Source organism: Anomalospiza imberbis, chromosome 8 (assembly GCF_031753505.1).
Source record: "Anomalospiza imberbis isolate Cuckoo-Finch-1a 21T00152 chromosome 8, ASM3175350v1, whole genome shotgun sequence".
Classification (NCBI taxonomy): Eukaryota; Metazoa; Chordata; class Aves; order Passeriformes; family Viduidae; genus Anomalospiza; species Anomalospiza imberbis.
Window position 1 is genome coordinate 16,244,721 of NC_089688.1, and position 20,460 is coordinate 16,265,180.

General features: G+C 54.7%; 2 protein-coding genes across 8 annotated transcripts in view; both read left to right on the forward strand.

Moving 5' to 3' along the window:
• Positions 1-6,558, forward strand: part of GBF1 (golgi brefeldin A resistant guanine nucleotide exchange factor 1) — a 102,218-nt gene extending 95,660 nt beyond the window's left edge. For 4 of the 6 annotated variants that reach the window (XM_068197470.1, XM_068197466.1, XM_068197469.1 and 1 more), the window contains 9 exons: positions 297-543; positions 938-1,137; positions 2,074-2,224; positions 2,581-2,711; positions 3,064-3,165; positions 3,744-3,857; positions 4,094-4,271; positions 4,468-4,605; positions 4,923-6,558. In XM_068197470.1, coding sequence (XP_068053571.1) covers positions 297-543; positions 938-1,137; positions 2,074-2,224; positions 2,581-2,711; positions 3,064-3,165; positions 3,744-3,857; positions 4,094-4,271; positions 4,468-4,605; positions 4,923-5,209 — 1,548 coding nt within the window. In that variant the 3' untranslated portion in view covers positions 5,210-6,558. The remainder of the gene's footprint in view (positions 1-296; positions 544-937; positions 1,138-2,073; positions 2,225-2,580; positions 2,712-3,063; positions 3,166-3,743; positions 3,858-4,093; positions 4,272-4,467; positions 4,606-4,922) is intronic. The other 2 variants (XM_068197467.1, XM_068197471.1) reach the window with 1 other exon arrangement.
• Positions 6,559-9,313: 2,755 nt separating this feature from the next.
• TMEM150A (transmembrane protein 150A) lies at positions 9,314-19,447 on the forward strand. 2 transcript variants are annotated; one of them, XM_068197498.1, is made up of 7 exons: positions 9,314-9,405; positions 12,263-12,310; positions 14,341-14,412; positions 14,557-14,624; positions 14,754-14,881; positions 15,750-15,927; positions 17,731-19,447. In XM_068197498.1, the coding sequence occupies exons 1-7, from the start codon at positions 9,329-9,331 to the stop codon at positions 17,973-17,975; spliced, it is 816 nt and encodes a 271-aa protein (XP_068053599.1). In that variant the 5' UTR covers positions 9,314-9,328; the 3' UTR covers positions 17,976-19,447. The 2 variants fall into 2 exon arrangements, with proteins under 2 accessions (XP_068053599.1, XP_068053598.1); XM_068197497.1 differs by lacking the exon at positions 9,314-9,405 and adding an exon at positions 10,158-10,386.
• Positions 19,448-20,460: the final 1,013 nt, after the last annotated feature.

Here is a 20,460-nt window from a genome sequence, read left to right on the forward strand (position 1 = left end):
GACTTCTGGTGACCAAAGAGGACTACTCCTACCATAGTTGTGAGCAGAGGGTGTGCTAGTGAGAGAAAGAATAAGACAGTAGAGAAGAGAGCTAAGATGATCTGATAATGTAAAGGCAGGATGGGGAGAGACACAGATGGAAAGGAGAAAGCTTTGAGGCAAATGAGGAAGAAAGGGAAATGGACCATACAGAAACATTACCTGTTGGCTTCTGAAGAAAGGCCCTTTCAGTGTGTGCATTAGATGCTTCTTGTTATGCTACCCTCTCCTGCTTATGTGCTTGCTGTGACCTGCAGGTGGGGAAAGATGACATCGACAACTCCAGATCCACTGCTGGGCTCAGCAGGCTGGGTCCATCACCTCTCGTCAACCAGTACAGCCTGACGGTGGGGCTGGATTTGGGCCCACATGACACAAAGTCTCTCATGAAATGTGTCGAGTCCTTGTCCTTCATCGTGCGAGATGCTGCCCATGTTACACCTGAGAACTTTGAACTCTGTGTCAAAACAATACGTATCTTTGTGGAGGCCAGCTTGAATGGGGGTAAGATGGCCCTTCACTTGTCAACCAGGATTCAGCTTGGGGTGGCCAGTTGGCAAGCAGTGTGGAGTATACTGTCATGAAATGAGTCCCCAACCCAAAGAAAATGGTCTACCAGGAGAAAAGTGTTCTGTCTCCTGCTAGCAGCAGGGACCTTATTCTTATCCCCCTCCCTGGGATGAGGGGAGGTCTGGAGTTAATGTGGAGACAGCAGTATCAGCTCTTGTGGAAAGTTGTTCCTGCAGGGCACTGGGTCCCCTTCAAGCAGGTAGTGGTCATTTCAGAGGACAGGACCCTTTGCTGGGGATATCAAAAGGTGGCTGCCCTGTGTGTTGAAAAGCAGAACATTTTGTAGTGGACTGTTGTATATGGAATGTTGCTGCCTTTTATATTCTAGGCTACAAGTCCCAGGAGAAGAGGGGGAAGAGCCACAGGTATGACAGTAAATCCAGTCGGTTAAAAAAAAAGCCAAAAGACAGCTCCACACGGCGATCCCGCGTCTTGAGCCAGCACCAGGCGCATACACACAGTGATGAGGACGAGGATGAGAGCATCCCTGCCAGCTACCACACTGTGTCTTTACAGGTTAGTCAGGACGTAAGTACAGCAAGGATTTCCTCCTCTCCTTTCCCATTCTTAGGGCCTGGCTAGGTCATCACTGGAATTCTTTATGGGGCAAGGGAGGGCTGCATCCTGGACAAGTGGGCACTGGATGGTAGAGAGTGTCTGTGGGGGCAGTATGTGGTTCTGCAGTGAAAGAGGAAGGCTGCAATTTTTACTGGCAAAAGCAGACTAGCAATGGAGAGAGAGGTCCTCTGAAAAGCAAGGAGGAGGTCTGAAGCTGTGAGTCACTGTAGTAGGTAAGATGGGTTAAGGTCATTTGGAGACATGAGGTTCCTGTAGGATTAGCAAGGAGTCTAACAGGGCATCTGAGCTTGAGGAGAGGGGAAAGTCCTGTTGGCTGAGGCTCTGGAATTTGAAGTACAGAGGACTGGGCTAAGGGAGTAATTTCTCCCCAGGTGGCACTTAAAAGGTGGGAAGGCACAGGCCTGCTGACTGCCAGGATGTTGGGTCTCAGTTCATTAGTAAACTGGCTAAAGTGCTGTCATGTGCCCATACAGACAAGAGAATTTTGCATGTGCTTCACATACCCCTTTTTAAGAAAAAAAAAGTTGCAGAGTTGTTCTGGATAGCACACGTGAATCACTGGATTTATCCCTCTGCCTGGGAGAGTCAATGCTCTATGCCAGGAAAGAGCCCATTCTTCCTTTAGACAGGAGTGGAATGGTGTTCCTCAAAGTTTGGATTGATGTGGCTACTGAACTGACATAAATCTTGTTGAAGATACCTGGCACTTGACCCTGACAGACAGCAGAGCCTGACACCATTTCTATAACTGTGAGTGGTTTTGTATATACAGAAAGCAGGCTCGAGTAGCTTGAGCCTTTTAGCCTTGTTTGGAGAACAGCAGAGATCAGAGTTGCTACAAAACTTGAAGTCCTGTGTGTTTCTTACTGTGCCGTGTACTTGCAGCTCCTGGACCTCATGCACACCTTGCACACGCGAGCAGCTGGCATCTATAGCTCCTGGGCAGAGGAGCAGCGACACCTGGAGACAGCAGCCAGGAAAATCACAGCGGATTCCCGAACACTGTGGTCCAACTGCTGGTGTCCTTTGCTACAGGGTAAAGCCATCCCCTGGTGATGAGAGCGAGCAAACACTCTTCCAAAGTAATGGCAGGAAAGTTGAGGAGCCAAGAACTAACTGCAGAAAGCAGGCATAGGTTGTTTTTAGGGTCTGTTGTAATTGAAAAAGAACTTGGATCAGATTTGGAAAAACATCTGCAGGATGAATTAGCTGCCAGCATGTTCCTGGATCTTGTAGTAGATTGCCAGTCTGTGGCCTGGAACAAGTATAATCCTTTTTTTTCCACAGAGAGTTTTTGATCTTCACTAGACTTTTTACTCTAGACTGGGGAAGTAGGGATATGACACTCTCCCTGTGGGCTTGTGGGCTTTGCCCTGAATCCCTCTCTTGCAGGTATTGCCTGGCTGTGCTGTGATGCCCGACGCCAGATCCGGATGCAAGCACTCACTTACTTGCAGCGGGCCCTCCTGGTACATGATCTGCAGGCCCTGGATGCCCTGGAATGGGAGTCCTGCTTCAACAAGGTAACCACCTGGCTGGCATGGGCATGTGAGCAGGGCAGCGTTGTCATGAAGAGCAAAGCTGTGTGCAGGAGTGTTGTCCTACTTCAGCAGTGTCTTCTTGAGAAGCTTGTTCACTGCAACAGACAAGGTATTCCCTATTCTGGTCCTGTGAAAAGTTCCTCTCTGCTTAGGCTTATGATAGGGCCTTTTGGAGTATTGAAGTGAATCCACTCATGCACATCCTGTTGCTTCCATCGTGTCCTCTGCCTAGAAGCCACCAGTGCCTAAAGCCAGTGCCTTTCTGTAAGGCTGTCTGTTAAAATCTCATCAGTCATTTTTCAGCTCTAAAATATCCATGTGTCGGATCCAACAGGTGCTGTTTCCTCTGCTAACCAAGCTACTCGAGAACATCAGCCCAGCTGATGTTGGTGGGATGGAAGAAACTAGGATGAGAGCCTCAACACTACTCTCCAAGGTGAGCACACCTCTGCTGCCTAGGGAAGCTTAGGGGGAAACCACGTTCCTCAAGAAAACCAAACTGTTCCTGTGTTTGCTTCTCAGCATCTCTGATCTGGACAGGTGTCAGGTTGCTAGTTTGACTATCTTCAGTGCTGGGCTTCTCCACCAGCTTCTGCTGCTGGGACATGCCTTCTTTCCAGAACGATCTCCAAGATTCTAGTCCTTGGAAAAGTTGGCAGGAAGAGGTTTGTGACTTTATGATAGAGAGAGAGAAGTATTTCACTAAACATTAGTTGAAGACAGTCTTTTCTTGGGGCGAAGTGATGCATGTCACAAGCTAATAGTCGTGACCTGAGGCATAGGTCTGGAAGGGCTAGAAGACATGATGATGCAGACTGCAGTGGCCTTCCACAAAGGAGACAAGATCCACTCCCTCATATACACACTTCAGAAGAGTGGAGGCCTGAGGATGCCACAGTCCTGTGCATGTTCCCAACCTGCCGCAAGGAGGGGCAATCCACATTTGTGAGACTGGCTTGTCAGTGAGCAGCAGCCCCTATACTACTTGGTGACAGTAGTTGTGTTTTTTCCCAGGTGTTCCTACAGCATCTCTCCCCACTGCTCTCACTGACCACCTTTGCTGCCCTGTGGCTCACAATCCTGGATTTTATGGACAAATACATGCACGCTGGCTCCAGTGACTTACTGGTAAGGTGCTGTATGCAGTCCTTTGGACAACCATTCATCGCATTTTAACCTTCTAAACTTGGACAGTGTTTTGATTTGGTGTGGGTTTTAGGGGTTTTTTAAATCTTTTTATTCCTTTCCAAACCATTTTGTTCCATGTTTCTTTCCCTGGCCACAGTTTCCAAGGCAGCCCATTGGCTGTTAGGAGCTTTGTTTCATTGCTATCTGTCCATTCTGTGTCCTGTCTCTGATTATAGCTGGAGGCCATTCCAGAGTCTTTGAAGAATATGCTGCTCGTAATGGATACGGCTGGAATATTCCACAGTGCCGACTCACGGACAGGATACTCAGATCTCTGGGAGATCACCTGGGAGCGCATTGACTGTTTCTTACCTCGGCTGCGGGATGAGCTCTTCAAACAGACAGTCATCCAAGGTACTAGAGGCTGGGAAACCTTAACACAGTTTTGAAGCAGTACTTGCACCTTGTCCAGTACCCAGCTGCCATACTGCCTTGATGCTGATGAAATGAGTTGTAGGAGGCTGTGGGAACTTGGCACAAGGGCAAATTGAGGGAGGGTGAAAGGAGTGAACAAACTGGTGTGGTCTCGCTGCATGTCTTGTCTTCCTAGATCCTGTCCCAAACATACCAGTGGAGCAGCAGCATCAGAAAACAATAGTGTCTGCACTGCCCCCTTCTCCTGTGGGGGATGTGAGACCATCCACCCATGTGGCTCCTTTGGAGAAGCCATGTGAACCGGGTGTCAGTGGTGAGTCCTGTTTTCTTTTTTCTGGAATCACTTTCCCAGCAAGGTGGCATGGATCTGCTTTTCCTTGCTTTAGCATGATCTCTGGTGACCAGGCCTATAGTGTTGTGAAATGTTGTGCTTCCATATGGATAAGTTGTTGCTGAGGTTATTGGGGTGAGCAGAATGCCTATGATTGACCCCTGCTTTTCAGGGCCTTGTATGAAGGGGCAAGTCTGAAAGGGCCCTTGAGTTGATTTTTAGCCCTGCTTAGTTTTGAGCTAATAGGTGACTTTGTCAGGACCTATGTAAGGATCTATTTTGTCTCTTCCTTCTTCCAGAGTCTGAGAGAACCACTGCACCTGCCTCACCCACCATCAGCACCTCTGCCTCTCCTTCCTTCCCAGCATCAGCTTCAACAAAGTCAAGCCCCGTTACAGATATACCTCCTACGACAGCACAGCCGCCGCTCATCCTGCAGCCTCTTGCCTCTCCCCTGCAGGTTGGAGTGCCACCTATGACTCTTCCAATCATTCTCAATCCAGCCCTAATTGAAGCCACCTCTCCTGTTCCCCTCTTAGCTACTCCACGGCCCACTGACCCTATGACAAGCTCTGAAGTCAATTAGTTGGAGGATGTTGGAGAACTGTCTGCTGAGGAGGCTCTGTGGGTGGAGGATGCTGGCCAAATGTTCTCTGGTAGTGGGCATGTTTGTTTTAAAAGATGATGCTAACCTGAGCAGAAGGGCTGTTGCCACAGTCCTCCGGAGCACATCCCGTCCTGCTCCCTTCTTATGGCATCACCTAGAAATCTGCCCAAAAATCCCTGTCTTCATGGAGGAGTGCCCAGTTCCACTGACCAGTCTCCTTCCTGCCTTTGCAATCTCAGGGGCCAGGCAATGCCTGTGCCCAGCAGCCTGTGCCCAAGCTACCACCAGTTCATCTGGTAAAGAGGGAAAACTTGTTGATGTCACACCAGAGAGGGGCTGCAGTACAGGACTGCCTCTCAAGATTACTGAGTCCAGTCCCTGGGCAATTCCCCAGCCATTTCCTAGCTTTCCTGCTGACTCTTCTGGTTGTACTGCTTTGACTGGGATCTGAGCACGCCTGGGTTCAGCAGGTAGAGAAATTTATTATAAATGTGGATTGCTTACAGTACAGCTCTCAGATTACTACATAGGACTTCTTTCCTGCTGGTACATGCTTTCCTTCCTGCAACACAAATGACAGCAATCCCCAAGCCAAATAGAGATTAAGTAGCAGGCAAATCTGATAGGGGCTTTCATCCCTTGTCCTGTAAATGTAATCAGGCTTTCTGGTTGGAGAAGGCAAATCCAGAAGGTTCTGCCTAGCTGATTAGATGAGAAGGAAGTGCTGAGAGTAGAGCACCATGGCCATGTCTCACACAACACTCGTGGGGCAATCATGTATTGTTTGCCACTCGCTACACATTGGTCTCTGTGTGACCAGCTCCTTCCTTAGGAGAACATCCTCTTCACCTACAGATGTGAGGATCTGTGGCACCTGCTGACAGATGCTCAGCAGGTCTGCCGTGGTTTCTCTTGAACGCTCTGAAGAGATCGCACCTTTCTGCATCTTCTTGTTGGGATCCCATGTCCTTCTACCCCCAGAAGGCCCTTGCAGCTGAGGCCCTGGCAGTGATTCTTGTGCTTCCATCTTGCTGCAAGGACATCCTGCTCTTCCCCCGCTCATGTCCAGAGCAGAGCTGGCTGCCTGGCAAGTGCTGCATTGCTGATCCTCCTCCTCTTCCCTCGACTAGTTGGCTAAATTCTCAATAATTTCAATCTTGGAAATCCCCCTGGTGACTGGGAGGGGCATGGATGGGACTCCAACCCAGTGTATCCTGTAAGGAGAGGAACCTGCAGTTGGTGTGGGAATACAACCAGTGTACATACAGAGTAAATGGCTAAAATGCAATGGACTTTTTACAGTGTAATAAATACATCCTGTAAATGAATGTTCTGGTGTTGCACTCCTTTTCTGTCATGGAATTTTGGCTCAGAGCTTTGGGAAGAGGGGAGTTTGCTTGTCAAGCTGTTGGGCCCTGGCTTCATATAACAGTGCTCTGTCTGGAGGGAGCACAGGGGGACTTGTCAGCATGGGGTGGGGGGCTGCAATGGAGGTTAGCCATCAAGGGACTGACTAATCAGGAATAGTTCCCAGCATGGACAAAGCAGAGCTGTAATAGTGAGATTGGGTCTTTCAGATGGCAATAGTTTCACGTAGGCTGTAAAATTTGTGGTGCTACATTGGTGTATGCTCATGGACCACCAGGACTGAGGGCAGAGATGAGGGCTGAGGAGCAGGTGCTCTGCTCGTCTGGTCATGGTGCCAGAACATAGGCCTTGGTGACAACTCATCAGCTGACATTGGTGATTCTCTGATGAAGAAGAAATCCTTGTTTCCATGAACAGGACTCCGAATTGGAGAGGGTGTGAGAGATGCTGGGCTCTTCCAGAGCCAGTGCTTGCCATGGATTTGAACAACTACACTTCCCTCCTGGTATTTTCTACTTTGTTTCATGGCAAGATCCATGCAGTGTCCTTAGAGCTGTGTGAGGCACCAGTGCCTTCTCTATTCCAAGAGACTCTTACAGACTTGGTAAGGGGGTAAAAACTTGGGAGTTTGTTTAAATTGCATGAGAAAAAGTCTAAATATTGCATAATGGAAGAATAATGTGCATACTAGGAAAATCCTGGTAATAAATCCTGGTTCCCTAACCCCATTTGTACCATTCCTGGAATATTTTTGCTGCTGCAGCTGTCTCTTCCTCACCCTCCACTGCCTGTAGATTGTCTTTCCAGCCCTCAGATATTTTCATTAATGTATTTGAGTCCTTGTGCTGCTCATGGTGTGCTTCTGTATCCAGCCCCCCTCTCTGTCCTTTCTGAGCCTTCACTTCTATTTACAGCTCTGTTTTTCTACTTGTTGAAAGCTTTAGATTATTAACTCCTAGTAAACCATTCCTCAGTTGTCAAGTACCTCAATGTCAGGACTGCCACCTCTGATCCCCAGGCCCAGGTGATCCTCTGACTTTTTGGGGTGGTTTCAGCTAATAGTAAAGCTCCATTTTGCCAGCTGCCTTCCAATAGCTGTTTTGGACATATGCTGTGTTTTAACAAACAGTAGAAGCTTGCAAACGCAGCTTCTACTGAGAGCATTATGTCTTAACTCAGACAAATATGGTGCAAAACACAGAGGCCACCTGAGAGAACTGCAAGAAGTGGGGCTAGAATGGAAGGAATGTTGACTGGAAAGACAGAATTGCACTTTAAACAGTTTTCACTAGACTGTAAATAGGAATGGACTGGAAAACCAGAAAAATAATTTTTTAAATTTTGTTTGGATTTTGCAAGAGTGAGGTTTAATGTTAGAGGGAAAAAATATCAGAGAAGGTATTGAACAGAAAGGAGATCGGAATCAACTGACAGGTAGCATGTGCTACCTGATGGGTTAATCAGTACGTCTCTTGAACTCTATTTGTAAGTTAAATTTCATAAAAGCCAGTCATACTACTAATGGCTGCTGATGAGGAGTGTTTACAACAGTAGCCCTTAGATTTGTGCTAGCATATACTTTTTTCTAGTCTTGGACTTCTTTCTCATTTTTACTCAGGGCCTAAGTATTTTCCAGAGGAGGCTGAACAGACATCACTGTGTTTTGGATTTACCTGCCTCTTCTGTTCCCATTTACATCAAGGACTTCTACTGCTAAAACAGAATAGAAATATGTACTGGGATTTAGCATGTGCCCGTAGAACACTCTACTGTGGAGCTGGTGCTTTCCTCATTGGTATGAAGCTTACTAGTGTGAGAAGTCCTACGGAATGATAGGCCCTGACAGTAAAACTTACATTTGGCACTGAAACTTGTGAAACGGAAGCACTGCTGCTTTCAATCTCAATTTAAAAATTGGGTCTGAGCATACTCAAAAGGTCTGTAAGAAAGATTTCCAGGATGTATCAACAGTGAGCTGGCTTTTTTAGAAGTTACCCTCAGTTCTATAAATGCCAGCTGTTGAACTCCTCTGGAAAAATGTATGCCTGTTACAGAGGGTGATGTGTTCTGAAGCCCCTGTGGCTGGCATTTTCGGCCCAGCTGCGCAGAAGGCAGCCCGGCGGGGCTTGTGCTTCTCGCCTGTGGCCCGGAGTGATCCGAGCCCTGCCAAGGCTGCTGGAGGCGGCAGCCCCGGCGCAGCGGGCACTGCTCCCACTGTCCATGAGGTGTGGAGGCTGCCGGGAGAGGGAGGGCCCGGCCTGCTGCCGGCTGCCTGCACGGGGCAGCTTTGGGGAGCACAACCGGCTCGGGAGCAAAGTTCTGGAGTGCAACTCGTGCTCCGAACTGATGGGCTGAACGGCGAGGAGAGACCCTGGGCCCGTGAGGACGCTGCTTGGAGCGCGAGTCAACGCAGAGGACGATGAGATCCCCCAAGACTACAAGTCCCAGTGTGCAGTACTGCTCCTGCGCTTGTGTAACCAACACCCTGGCCGGGGGAGGTGGTGGGCAGCCGGGGCTCGTCTCCTGCACCGGCCGCGCTCACAGCTGTACCCGGCAGCTCGTCTCCGCAGAAGGCAGAGGGAGCGTGCTGGCTTTACCAGCACCAGATGCTCCGTTCTCGAGGGGTGTGCACACCCCTTGGCGATGGAAGATGTGTTGGGACTTGAAACACATCCCCACAAGCAGCCAAGGAGCAAGAGGGCAAGTTACTGCTGAGTTCCCAATAGAGAAATGGAACGGCCATGGCCTTACCACAGCCCTGCTTCTCTGCCAAGGGAAGTTGTGCTTCCTTTCCTCACGTTTTCGGTGTAATAAAAATGGAAATTTCTCTGGGCAGCAGGGTTGGTGTTTGGCTGCTAAACTTAATCCCTAGTTGTAGAAAGCGTCTGGGAAGAGAGGGTCGGGAGCGTGTGCAGGCACTGGCTGGCAGTGTGGCTGCAGCCATTTAGTGAGAGCTCAAGGCCAGTCACTCCTGGCGTGCAGAGCCTTGTCCTCAGGAGGGAATGCTGAGCCCCATGGAAGAAAAGTGAACTGAACAAGGTCTTCTCTGCCTGGCCCGTGCAGGGTGCGACTGCACATGTCGCAGTACCTCCTGCCTCGTCCTTTGACAGTGCCGTTTGGGCCACGCTTACAGGAGCCCACACTTTTGCTGATGTGCGCCCCGGGCTGGTGTTCAGAGACAGCATCACCTGGAGCTGAGGGGGGTGAGTCCCCCAGCTCTGCAGCCGGCTGTCGATGCCCGAGTCAGCCTCGGCAGAAGCTGTTCGGGTCCCGGGAGGAGTGTTCGCTGCTGAGCTGTGCCTGCCCTCCCCTGCGCTCTACGGGAGCCGGTCCCTCGCTGCGGCTCAGCCGAGCGCGCTGTGGGGCCGCCCGCCCCGCGGAGCCCGGCGTTGCCGGCTCCGTGCCGTCCTGCTCCCCTTCCCAGCACTGACCTGCTCCCCGGGCCGGCAGCGCGGGCGCCACGTGGCGCCGGGGGCCGCGCCGGCCCGTCCCGCTTCCCGCCGCCGCCGGACGGGGCGGGCCCGGCCCTGCCGCCGAGCGGGACCCGCGCTGCCCCGGGGCGGGGCCGGCCTGGGCTGTCCCGGCGCCGCTCCGCACGGCCTGACCCGCTCCGCCCGCCAGCCCGGCCCCGGCCCCGGCCCCGTCGCCCATGGGGAGCGCGGCCCGGCGGCGGCCCGGCGGCCCCGCTTGCCCATAGCCCGGCGGGGCATGCCCGGCCCCAGGATGCCGGCCTGGGGGATCCTGCCCGTCACTCTGCCTGCCTTCACCATCACCGGCATGTGGATCGTGTGAGTGCCGCGGGGTCGCCGCCAGCCTCCCACGCACGGGCGGTGGGGCCGAGGCCCGGGCCGGGTTCTGCGGGATAACTGAGGGCCGGGGGCTGGAGGATGCTTTAGAGTAGGATGCCGCGAGGTGGGATGCAGCGGGCTGGAGGTTGCGAGGAGCTGCTCTCCCCGGTCATGTTGGGGCACTTCTGGACACTCAGGAACTTCCACACCTCCCTGAACCCTCACAGCCGCCCTGCGTGGTCCCCGCGTCCTCTGCAGCAGTGCTGGCATGTGCCTCCCTGTCCTTAAATCCCTGACACCCTGCGGAATCGCGCGCCCCTGTCCCGGCGTGAGTGCGGCTGACGCTCAGGTGGCACAGGAACGGTATTGGGAGGCACGCCACCAGCCCGGGTACTGCAGCGCCAAGGCTCTAGTCCGTATATGGGCACCCATCCCATGGGATGGATGGATGGTTGGATGGATGGATGGATGGATGGATGGATGGATGGATGGATGGATGGATGGATGGGCGGGCCTTGTGCTAGGAGTAGAGGCTGTGTCACTTGGGTGAACAGTACTAGTCCATCCCAGCAGCCCATTTCTCAGGCCTTAACACTGGTGAGCAGTGGATGAAGGACTTTTCTCAAAGGTATCAAGAGATACCTTTGAGGTTCAATATAGGTGGTGGGATTTCCTGAGGTGTGGGATGGAGCAAATGCATCCCACATGCATGCAGGTTCCTCCAAGAGCTTCCCCCTGAGGTATCGCCTGTCCTACTTCACGACAAAGCCAAATGTTGAATCTGGTGCTAGGAACTTGTGCTGCAAGTTTTTCCCTCGGACACCTTGCAACGCATTGGGTTTTCTCCCGTGAGTGATCGTGGGGGGCAAATGCCCCTCCAGACCAAAGCAGCACAGGTGGGAGTTGCTGCTTATGATCCTCACAGCCTGAGCTACCCTGGGAGTGGCCCTTTTGGAGACCTGTGCTGGGAGATGGCTCTGTAAGGGGTCTGCTCCTTGGTGGCTGGGGGTGCTGTTCTTTGGTTTCCCCCATCTGTCCTGCTCTTTGCCTCTGTTCTGGCAGCATCCTTTTTGTAGCCCAGCTGTTACACGGCCAGCTTGGGAAGGAGAGGGGTTTTCATACTGGTGTTGGGGCCTATTTTTAACCTGAGCTGTTCACAGCTGCCAGTGATTTGAACAACAGGGTGCTGCCTACTGCTGTGGCTGCCTGGCAGGAGGGCTCCTCGATGGCTGGGGTGGGGACCATGGGGCTGAGACCCCATGGAGTGGAGCAGGATGCATGTCATGAGCCCCTTGTTACACTGACTGAGGCACAAGGTGACTCTGCAGTGAAATGCTTGATGGAGCTGATCTCCCCATACTGCCCTCCCAACGCACTGGCTACTTTTCCAGACTTCCTTTAACTCCATTGCTGGCCGGCTAGGGGCTGGGGAAAGCACGGCAGAGCCAGTGCCATTGGGTGTCACCCGGCACAGCTGTAGGCTGGTGGAGAGTCCCGATGCCAGGGGCATGCCAGGCAGGCTCTGTGACAGAGCAGTCCCCCAGAGCCCATGGAGGACAGCAGCACGATGGAGAAGAGGCCCCACAGAGGCAGCTGCACTGAACTGGAGCAGGAGACGGCTCTCAGCAGGGATGGGGGTACAAAGCAGGGGAGCCTCGTCCCAGCAGTGGGAGTTCTGTGGAGCATGCACTTGTTTTTCTTTTTCCTGCTTTGTAAAGCTGGGAGGTGCCACAGGATGAGTGCTGGCCCCTGGCAGGCAGTAAGGCCCTTTATCCTCTGCTCTGGTAGCTAGTCCTTGGGGCTGCTCTGGGTGCTGGCAGGGAATGGGGATGCAGGGAGGCGGGTGGCTGTGGTAACCCTGTTGTCTCTCCTCCAGATATGCCATGGCACTGTCCAACAACCACATCTGCCCTGTCCACAACTGGTAAGGCCTGCGAGGAAGCAGGGGCTTTTTGGCACATCCTGGCGTGATTAAAGACCTCATAATGCCAAGTCCCTCCATACCTGTCCCACCTGAAGCATGCCAAGCTGTGTCAGACCACTGGGTTGCTGAGGCACTCCCTGCACCATGACTGTGCTGAAGGGGGGTTGGGGATGGTGGGAGCATTAAAGGGGCACAGAGCTACCTTCTTCCCCAGCAGACGTGGTGGTGTTGGGGTGCAAATGTCACAGGGCACATGCCTCCTGCCCAGCCGAGTGGCTTTTGGGAGCAGAGCAGCTTGGAGCTGCTGTCAGGGCTGGCTGCCCTCCCTCCCCTGCTCAGGCTCGTCTGTGGTAAAGGCTACTCTGGTGAACAGTGCAGCCTCGCTGCAAACCAGGCGGGGAGAAGGAGGCCTTTGAAAAAACACAGCATGAAGAAAGTATGAAAATAAGTGGTCAGGGAATTACAGAGGGCTATGTGTCTCCATGGAAAAGGTTGTGACTTACTTGCTTGAGGCTAAATCTGGCAGTGCCAGGGGGATGGGATGGTCCTGCAGCAGCCAGACACTCCATGGGCAGAACTGCCTGCAACACCCCCAGATGGGGGATGAGGCATGGAAGAGACAAGGGCTGGGAAAAGAAACACTGTTTGGTCTCTTGGCAGCTCCTTCTGCAGGGTTTTTGGCTTGTAGTGTTGCCTTAAAAATCTGCCCAGAAAGATCCATGTTAGTTTAATTCTTGCTGGAGTGTTTGAAGAAGTGAAAAAAAAAACCTGCTGCCATTTCCTGCCTGATGGCCGATTCTGCCCTGGGAAGAATGTGTGTGTTGGGTTGTCTCTGCCGCACAGCCAGCCCTTAATGACGAATAATGCTTCCCAGCCTTGGGCTGCTTACTTTAAACAAAATAATAATAAAAAAAAACCTCCCAAACCAAACATGGCCCCAAGAGCAGCCTTTGAGGAGGCCGTGGGGCTCCACGCCTCGCCTGGGTTTAGTGGTTGGAAAACAAAGCCACCAGTAAACTGAGGAGACTGAAAAAACATCAGAGCCTAGCCCAGCCCTTTCCAAAAAGGCTTTTTTAACCATGTGCTTGCAGCATAGCTGGAGGTGGTGGATGGACAGCCTGGGTGAGGGACAGGGCAGCACTGTCCCCCCACAGCTCCCCCCACAGCACTGTCCCCCCTCAGTCCCTTCCCCACATGTGGGACTTGGGGAGTCTGAAGAGGCCCTCTGGGGGACTTTGCACTCACTGCCTGTGGTGTGAGCAGGGGTCCCACTAGGCCATGCCAGGCAGAGGTTCTGGATGCCTGGGTGATGCTGCAGCGAAGAGGCACTCAAAAACCCACTTCCAGTGTGTGCCAGCTCCTGGGACAGCTGTGAGGGTGAGGGCACATGAACCCCCGCGGCGGGAATTTGGTTAGGGTTGCAGTCAGCAGCTGTGGTACAGGAAGGGCTGATAAGAGCTCGGGGTGCCTGGACCCACGGGGTCTGTGGGTGCAGCAGGTGCTCCCAGTGCACTGTGGTGGGTGTGGGCAGCAGAGCCCTGCCCCGCCCGGCAGTGCTGGGACTACCCCGGCCGCACTGCTGGTGTGCCTGGCTCCAGGGCAGCCTGGGGTTGGCTCTGGTCATGTTGTCCCTCAGGCAGTGTCTCCCAGCTCCCTCCCTTTCGCTGGTGCTTCCATCCTGGGAAGATGTGAGGGGGCTGGCAGGTGGGTGCTCCTGTTCCTGTCTGGGTGTGGGGCTGCCAGAAGCCCCTGAGCCCACACCCCGGCCTGCACAGCCTCTGCCCTGCCATGGCCTGTCCCTCACAGGCTGGGGCTCGGGGTGAGCAGCAGAGCCAGCAGGCAGGGAACAGGCTGTGGAAACACAGGCATGATTCTACCTGTTGGGCAGTGGGTCACTCCCTGGAGGTTGTGGGCACATCCCTGGATTTGGGCTGCACTCAGCAGCCACTCAGCTGCCCTTGCAGGGCAGGAGACAGGAGGGTCCTGGGCAGCGTCTCGGCTCTCCTAACCTGTTCCTTTGCTGCTGGCAGGAGTTACAACCAGTCATGTGACATGGATGGCCCCAGCTCCTGCTGCACACTGGATCACATACCCCTGGTCAGGTGAGCAGCCGCAGGGTGAGGACACGGTAGAGCTGCTCTGAGACCCCTCCAGGGCAACCCAGGAGGGTGTCCTGCAGAGACAGCCAAGCACACACCTCAGTGTCCTCTGTCTGAGTGCTCTGTGGGTCTCGTTTGTCCCCACAGCAAGTGTGGCACCCTGCCTCCCGAGAGCTGCTTCTTCAGCCTCATCTGCAGCCTGGGCTCCTTCATGGGTAAGTGCCTGCTGCTGGGGAAGCAGGGCTGGGAGAGGCTGCCCTGCACCCACCCTGGCATGGGGCAGCGGTGGGATGAGGGGGGCCGCAGACAGTGGCGTGTGACAGGGCTGTGTTTCCCTCCCGCAGTCATCCTGGTGGGTCTGCTGCGCTATGCCCACCTCCTGGAGCGCTTGGGGCCGTCCCTCCTCAACACCCTGGGGCTGGCCACTGGCTGGGTCTGCGCTGCTGGCCTCACCATGGTTGGCAACTTCCAGGTAAGGCATCTCCTCAGGAGTCTCTGGGGTAGTGGGGCAGGAGAGGGCCTTGGCTGGAGCAGGGCAGTGGCTGTGCTCAGCAGGGTAGGGTTTGGGGTCGTTGGTTTGGTCCAGCGTCCCATCCATGCAGTCCTTCCCCTGAGTCAGTGCTGTGCTTCCCAGGGTGCTGGGTGCCCTCTTTGTGTATTCATAGTTCAAGTCCAGATTAAGCTGCTGGGTTTGGTTAAACCCTTACCTGAGCCCCCTCTGCACTGTGTCCTCTCCATGGGCACGTGCAGGGGCAGGGACATGCTGTTCAAGCTGCTCCTGATCCTGCCCAGGGGGTGATGCCAGGAAACTGTCGGGGCAGAGCCTGTGCTCACGGGGAGCGGAGCGGGCCCAGGCTTGGCAGCACACGGCGGTGCTCAGCCCCTGCCCGCTCTGCCAGGCACAGGCCTCCCGGCAGCTGCCTGCGGCAGCCAGTCCCTCCTGCTTGGCGGAAGGCTGCTGCCCACACCAGCCCTGGGAGAAGCTCTGCAGGCCCTGATCCCCCTTGTGGCCCAGCCGTGGTGAGCAGTGCTGGGCTGTGACCCTCAGGAGGGGTGCAGGCAGTCCTGATGTTGCTCAGGGCAGAGGGCAGCCCCTGCCTCTGGGCACAGCCGGGCTGCTGGCCCATGGATAAAAGAAACAGAGCTCTTTGAGATCCCAGCAGTAGATGGTGGATCCAAGTCTGCTTTTCAGCCAGGAGTCAGGCACAGGGTGAGCTGCCTGGACCTGCTCCCAGCACTGTCTGCACCCCTTCCTGGGCAGGAGTACAATTCCTGGAGCAGAGTCATGCTGTGATAGGCAGTGTCCCAGGGTGTTGGCACTGATGGTTTCTTCCCCACAGGTGGATCACGCCAAGGTGCTACACTACATTGGGGCGGGGGTGGCCTTTCCCACCAGCATGCTGTTCCTGCTCCTGCAGTCCATCCTCACCTACCGCATGGCTAAAACCCGAGGGCAGTACTGGACCGGCCACTTACGTAGCATCCTCACCACTGTGGCCTTCTTCACCCTCGTCTTCAGTATCCTGAAGGATGTGGGAAGAAGACTGGGAATAGGCTGGTGAAAGGTGGTCCTCACGGTGGGGTATATGCCCTGTATTCTCTATCCTTCGGTCTGTCAATGAGGCGTGGTGCCAGGAGAGGAGCTGGGCAGGGCACTGAGGGTGGGCAGCTCACTGCAGGTGTAGGCTAGAGGAGCAGCAGTACCAGGGCTGGGCAGGGGCTGAGGAGGGGAAGGGATGCTGGTGGGTGTCTCTTGGGGTGCTGGCATGCCCCAAACCAGCCGTGCCCTGGCTGCTGCAGCCCAGCCACCACTGCAGGCTCCAGTCACACACCACCTAGGTCTGATTAATTTTGTTGGGCTTTTTTAATGGGACGAAGGTATTTTGAGCCCTTGGCAATGCAAAGTCTATCTGGGTTACCTCTCTGACCAAAGCTGAGTACAAAAGCACTGTGTGCAGGTGCCAGGTGGGTGCCTGGCAGCACCTCTGTGACCCAGAACTTCTGGGCACTCGCCAGCCAACCTGCCCATGGGACAAGGAGGGGTTTGGTGAGCAGGTTCCAGGGTCTGCAAACACTTTACCAGGGAGGGAGGGCATGGCATCAGATGGGCTGGAGCTTAAAGAATGATCCCAAGTGTGTGGCTGGGGAATGAGGAGCTTATTTGGGACTGAGGTTGTGGATAAATTGGGAAACAAGGTAGTGGTTATTGGGCAGGAAGGGGAAAAAGCATGCAGTGTCCATAGATCCCAAAGAGGCTGCCTGGGGTCTGGCTGAGGCGAGCTGCACGACAGGAGCCTGGAGGTGCTGGCAGGCCTGTCACATATCAGAGGGTCCTGCTCTATCACCACAGCAGGCAGGCAGGCTGGGAAGCAGGCAGGGAGCTGGGAAAGGCAGGAGTGCTGCAGGACCATGCCAGCTGGGACGGACAGGAAGGGCATGTAAGGACAAGGAAGACAGGACTGGTGCCCATCGGCTGTGGCCATTCTGCTCTGTAAGCTGTGGGACTGGCAGTGGGCAAGCAGCGAGCTGTGGTGTGGACAGTGTGGGGAAAGGGCTGGGGTCTTTCATTATGGGATGAGGAGAGGGAGCAGAGGGCTCTACACTGTACAGGTCAGGTCCCTGCTTCTGCAGCTCTCCCAGATCTTGGTCTCACTTGCAGAAGGCATGGGAGGCTTCACCTGGAGGCCTGTGGAATGTGCCTCCTCCCCTCACCCATAGTAGCTCTTGCAATAGGTTTCCCTGGAGATTTTTGGTGGGGATGAGAGAAGGATAAAGAAATTCTGGTAGTGGTAGGATCTGGAGAAGTGGGAGCAGGCCTTCTCTCTAGGATGGGCCAGCCTGCAGCACAGAAGGACAGGAGGTGCTGCAGGACTGGGATGCAGCAGTTCAAACCCTGTTTCAAAGGTTGAGTTTTATCATCTTTGACTGCATCCTGTGAGAGGATGGGGACCACCAGCCTGGCTTGAGGAAGAGGCAAGGAGTGTGGGGAAGTTGAGCATCTGGGCACCTGGCTTGCACTGAGACCTGCAGCCTGGGCTCCTCCTGCCCTGGCCTCTTCAGATAATCCCAGCCTGGCATCAGTGCAATGATTTACCAAGGCTGGTTTGGGCATGTGTGCCACCGCTTCACCTGTGCCAGGGCCCTGGTGCTTCTCTGGTGCTGGGAGAAGCATGTGGGTGTTTCTCAGTGTTAGGAGTGGTGATGTGTTTCCTGCAGAGGATGGGTACTCGTGTCCACCCCAGCATGCGGTAACAGTGGGACATGGTCCTCCACGGGGTGGTTGGGGTTCAGCTGTACTATCCTTGACTGGGATACCCTCAGGTGGCGTGTTCTTCATCCAGGAGAGCTTCGTGCTACAGCACGTGGCTGCCTTGTGTGAATGGATGTTCATCATTGACGTTCTGGTTTTCTACGGCACGTTCACCTTTGAGTTTGGGGCCATCTCCACAGACACCTTCCTGGTCCTGCTGAAAGCCAGCCGGGCCCCCAAAAGTTACAAAGGCGAGAGCAGCCTGTCCAGTACGGCCCACATCCACAGCCATGTGGAGGGCCTGGCTATGGCCTGACCCCCACAGGAGGCAGCCCATAGAGGAGACCCCAAATTGGGCTCTGCCAGTGACTCCCAACCTTGAATATCTCTGAAAAACCCGCTGCTGTGTGTTTGTGTGTGTGTGTATGTGTGTGTGTTTATGTGTTTTTGTGTGTGTGTGCACGTGGGCCTGCGGTGCCCTCCATTCTCAGCAGGAGCTGTGTCCAGTGCTCCACTGGCAGCTGCTGCCCCTGCAAGAGCTGTCCTCTCCCTGCCCACAGGGTTTGGGATCACTGCTTGGGTGTGGGGATGCCAACCTGGTGCTATCAGCAGAGCCAGGATCTGCCCCTGAGCCTTTGGGGTAGCCTGGTCTGAGTCAGGCTGCTGAAGGCAATCATACTGAGGCTTCCTCCTGTAAGGGACGTGGGGGAACAAGGGGCTCACCCTCCCTTCACCACACAAGCCTGGTGTGCTGGAAGGGGAAGAGATCTCTGTTCTTCCCTCCTCCACAGGGGTAAGCAAGCCTTCCAGCTGGCTACTGTGACTGTCAGAGGAGCCAAAACCACAGAGTGCCTTTTCCCTTTCTTGGGAAGTGACTGCACTGCTGGTCTGTCTGCAGCCCCAGTGAGGATGGCAGCAGGGGGTCTCTCCCTGCCTGCCTTCCAGGTGGGGGTGGTGTCTCACTCTGCTGCAGGATGACACCGGCAGCCCCAGCTGGACTGTGCTGACCCCACCCCCTCACCCTGTGCCAGGGCTCTCGCTGCTCAGGGCCTTCTATGCCATCAGTCAATGGCTTTTCCCACATTTTTTCAGCTTTGAGAATTGCGGAGGCAGGTTTCACCTCCCTGGTCACAGCATTTCCCTGCTTCCAGCTAGTTTGGGAAATGAGTCTCCAAATTTACCATCATACAGGGGATGTCCTGCAGACACCGTGGCTGCCGAGCAGGGGACTTCTGCTCTGTGCCGCTGCCAGCCAAAGCTGTCCCGGGGAGTGCAGCCATGGAAAGGGAAAGCACTTCTGTAGGATCAGAGGAAGCATGTGCCCCATTCTTCTGGGACTCCCAAATCCGTCCTCTGGTGCCTTGGCCACTGCCTGCCTGGCAGGAGCTCATCCCCCTCAGTCGCAGCATCATTGGGCTGAGGTGCAGCCTGTCCTGGGCAGGGGTTGAGGTGTCGAGGGGTATGAGTGCTGTGTGTGCATGCATGTATGTGTATGCATAGATCTACAAATATATATATATACACACACACACACACACACACATATATATATATTAAAAATCCCCTTGTCCCTGGAGAGGGGCATTTACTGCTGCTGCCGCTGCTGCTGTGCGCATTGATCAAGTTGGGCTTTCCTATTTGCCCAGCTTTTCCAAACCGGCCTGTAAATCCACCAGTATATGTAGTTCAAAGAGGAGCCTTTCTGACTTTTGTATCTAATATATTTTTTAAAAAGTATATATAAAGACAACAGTGAATTTACAATAATAAAAGTGAAAATCAGCCGTGGGTGAGGCAGACGGTCCTTCCCCGCTGGAGTAGCAGCTGGCCTTGGGAACGGGGTGAAGGGTCCTGACCCCCCCTCGGAGGACAGCCATGAGCCCGGGGCTCGGTTCCCTGACCGAGTGCCAGCCAGGTGGGATAGGCGATATCGCGGGAATGCAGCACTCTGGAGTTGCCCGTCCCTTCGGGGGTCCCCTAGCCCGCTCTCCTGCTGTTTCCGCCGGGCGGAGCCGGGTCCGGGAAGCCCCGGGAGGCGGAGTCGGAGTCGGAGTGGGGTGGGGACTTTCCCGGTGCGGCGGCCGGCCAGCGGCTGGGAAGAAGGTAAGCGGCCGGGCCGGGGTGTGGGTCCTGGGGGGTGCCGGAGGGACGCTCCCGAGCAGCGGCGGCCAGGGCTGCCCGGGCCAGCGGGAGAACGGTTCCCAGGGAAAGGGAGATGAGCGGTCCAGAGGTTTAAAATCCCTGTGCTTGGGCTGCCCGTCCCAGCGGAAGGGTCCTGGGCTCTCTCTCGCTCCAGCTGCTGCACCGGTCCTTGGTTGTCTCTGGCCGGCCATGCGGCCAGCTGGGGTGGGGGTTGTTGGGAAGATCCAGGTTGGAGAGAGACAGTTGCTCTCTTGGAGGGGAAAGGAGACAGCAAGTCCCAGCGCTGGCGGTTACACCCTTTTCCCTGCCGGTGGGGAAGTTCCCTATTTTCTACGTTGCCAGTGGGTTCTGCCCCATCCTGCGGCTCTCCTTCTTGCGTCCTGAGCCCTGCCTGCGCTGGAGCAGGGCTGGCCTGCTGCCCGCCCCGAGGGGAATCAGATCTGTGCCCGCCGACTCGGCAAGCTATAGCCCAAATGGAGCCTTGAGCACCAACGCGGCAGTGGTACTGTGGGTAGAGTGGAAACTGGAGAGAGTGAAAGACAGCGAACACAGGGTTGACGCTGGCAGGGGTTCTCTAAGGGCATACAGCTGGATTAATAGTTCATAACAGCAGAGGAGCTGATTTACAGGCCCTCAGAGGAAAAAACCAGAAGAACAGT

Coding starts and splice junctions, on each gene's coding strand:
- TMEM150A (XM_068197497.1), top strand. CDS start 10,307: ATGCCCGGCCCCAGGATGCCGGCCTGGGGGATCCTGCCCGTCACTCTG. Junction 10,387..12,262: donor ATCACCGGCATGTGGATCGT/GTGAGTGCCGCG, acceptor TCTCTCCTCCAG/ATATGCCATGGCACTGTCCA. Junction 15,928..17,730: donor CTTCTTCACCCTCGTCTTCA/GTATCCTGAAGG, acceptor GGATACCCTCAG/GTGGCGTGTTCTTCATCCAG.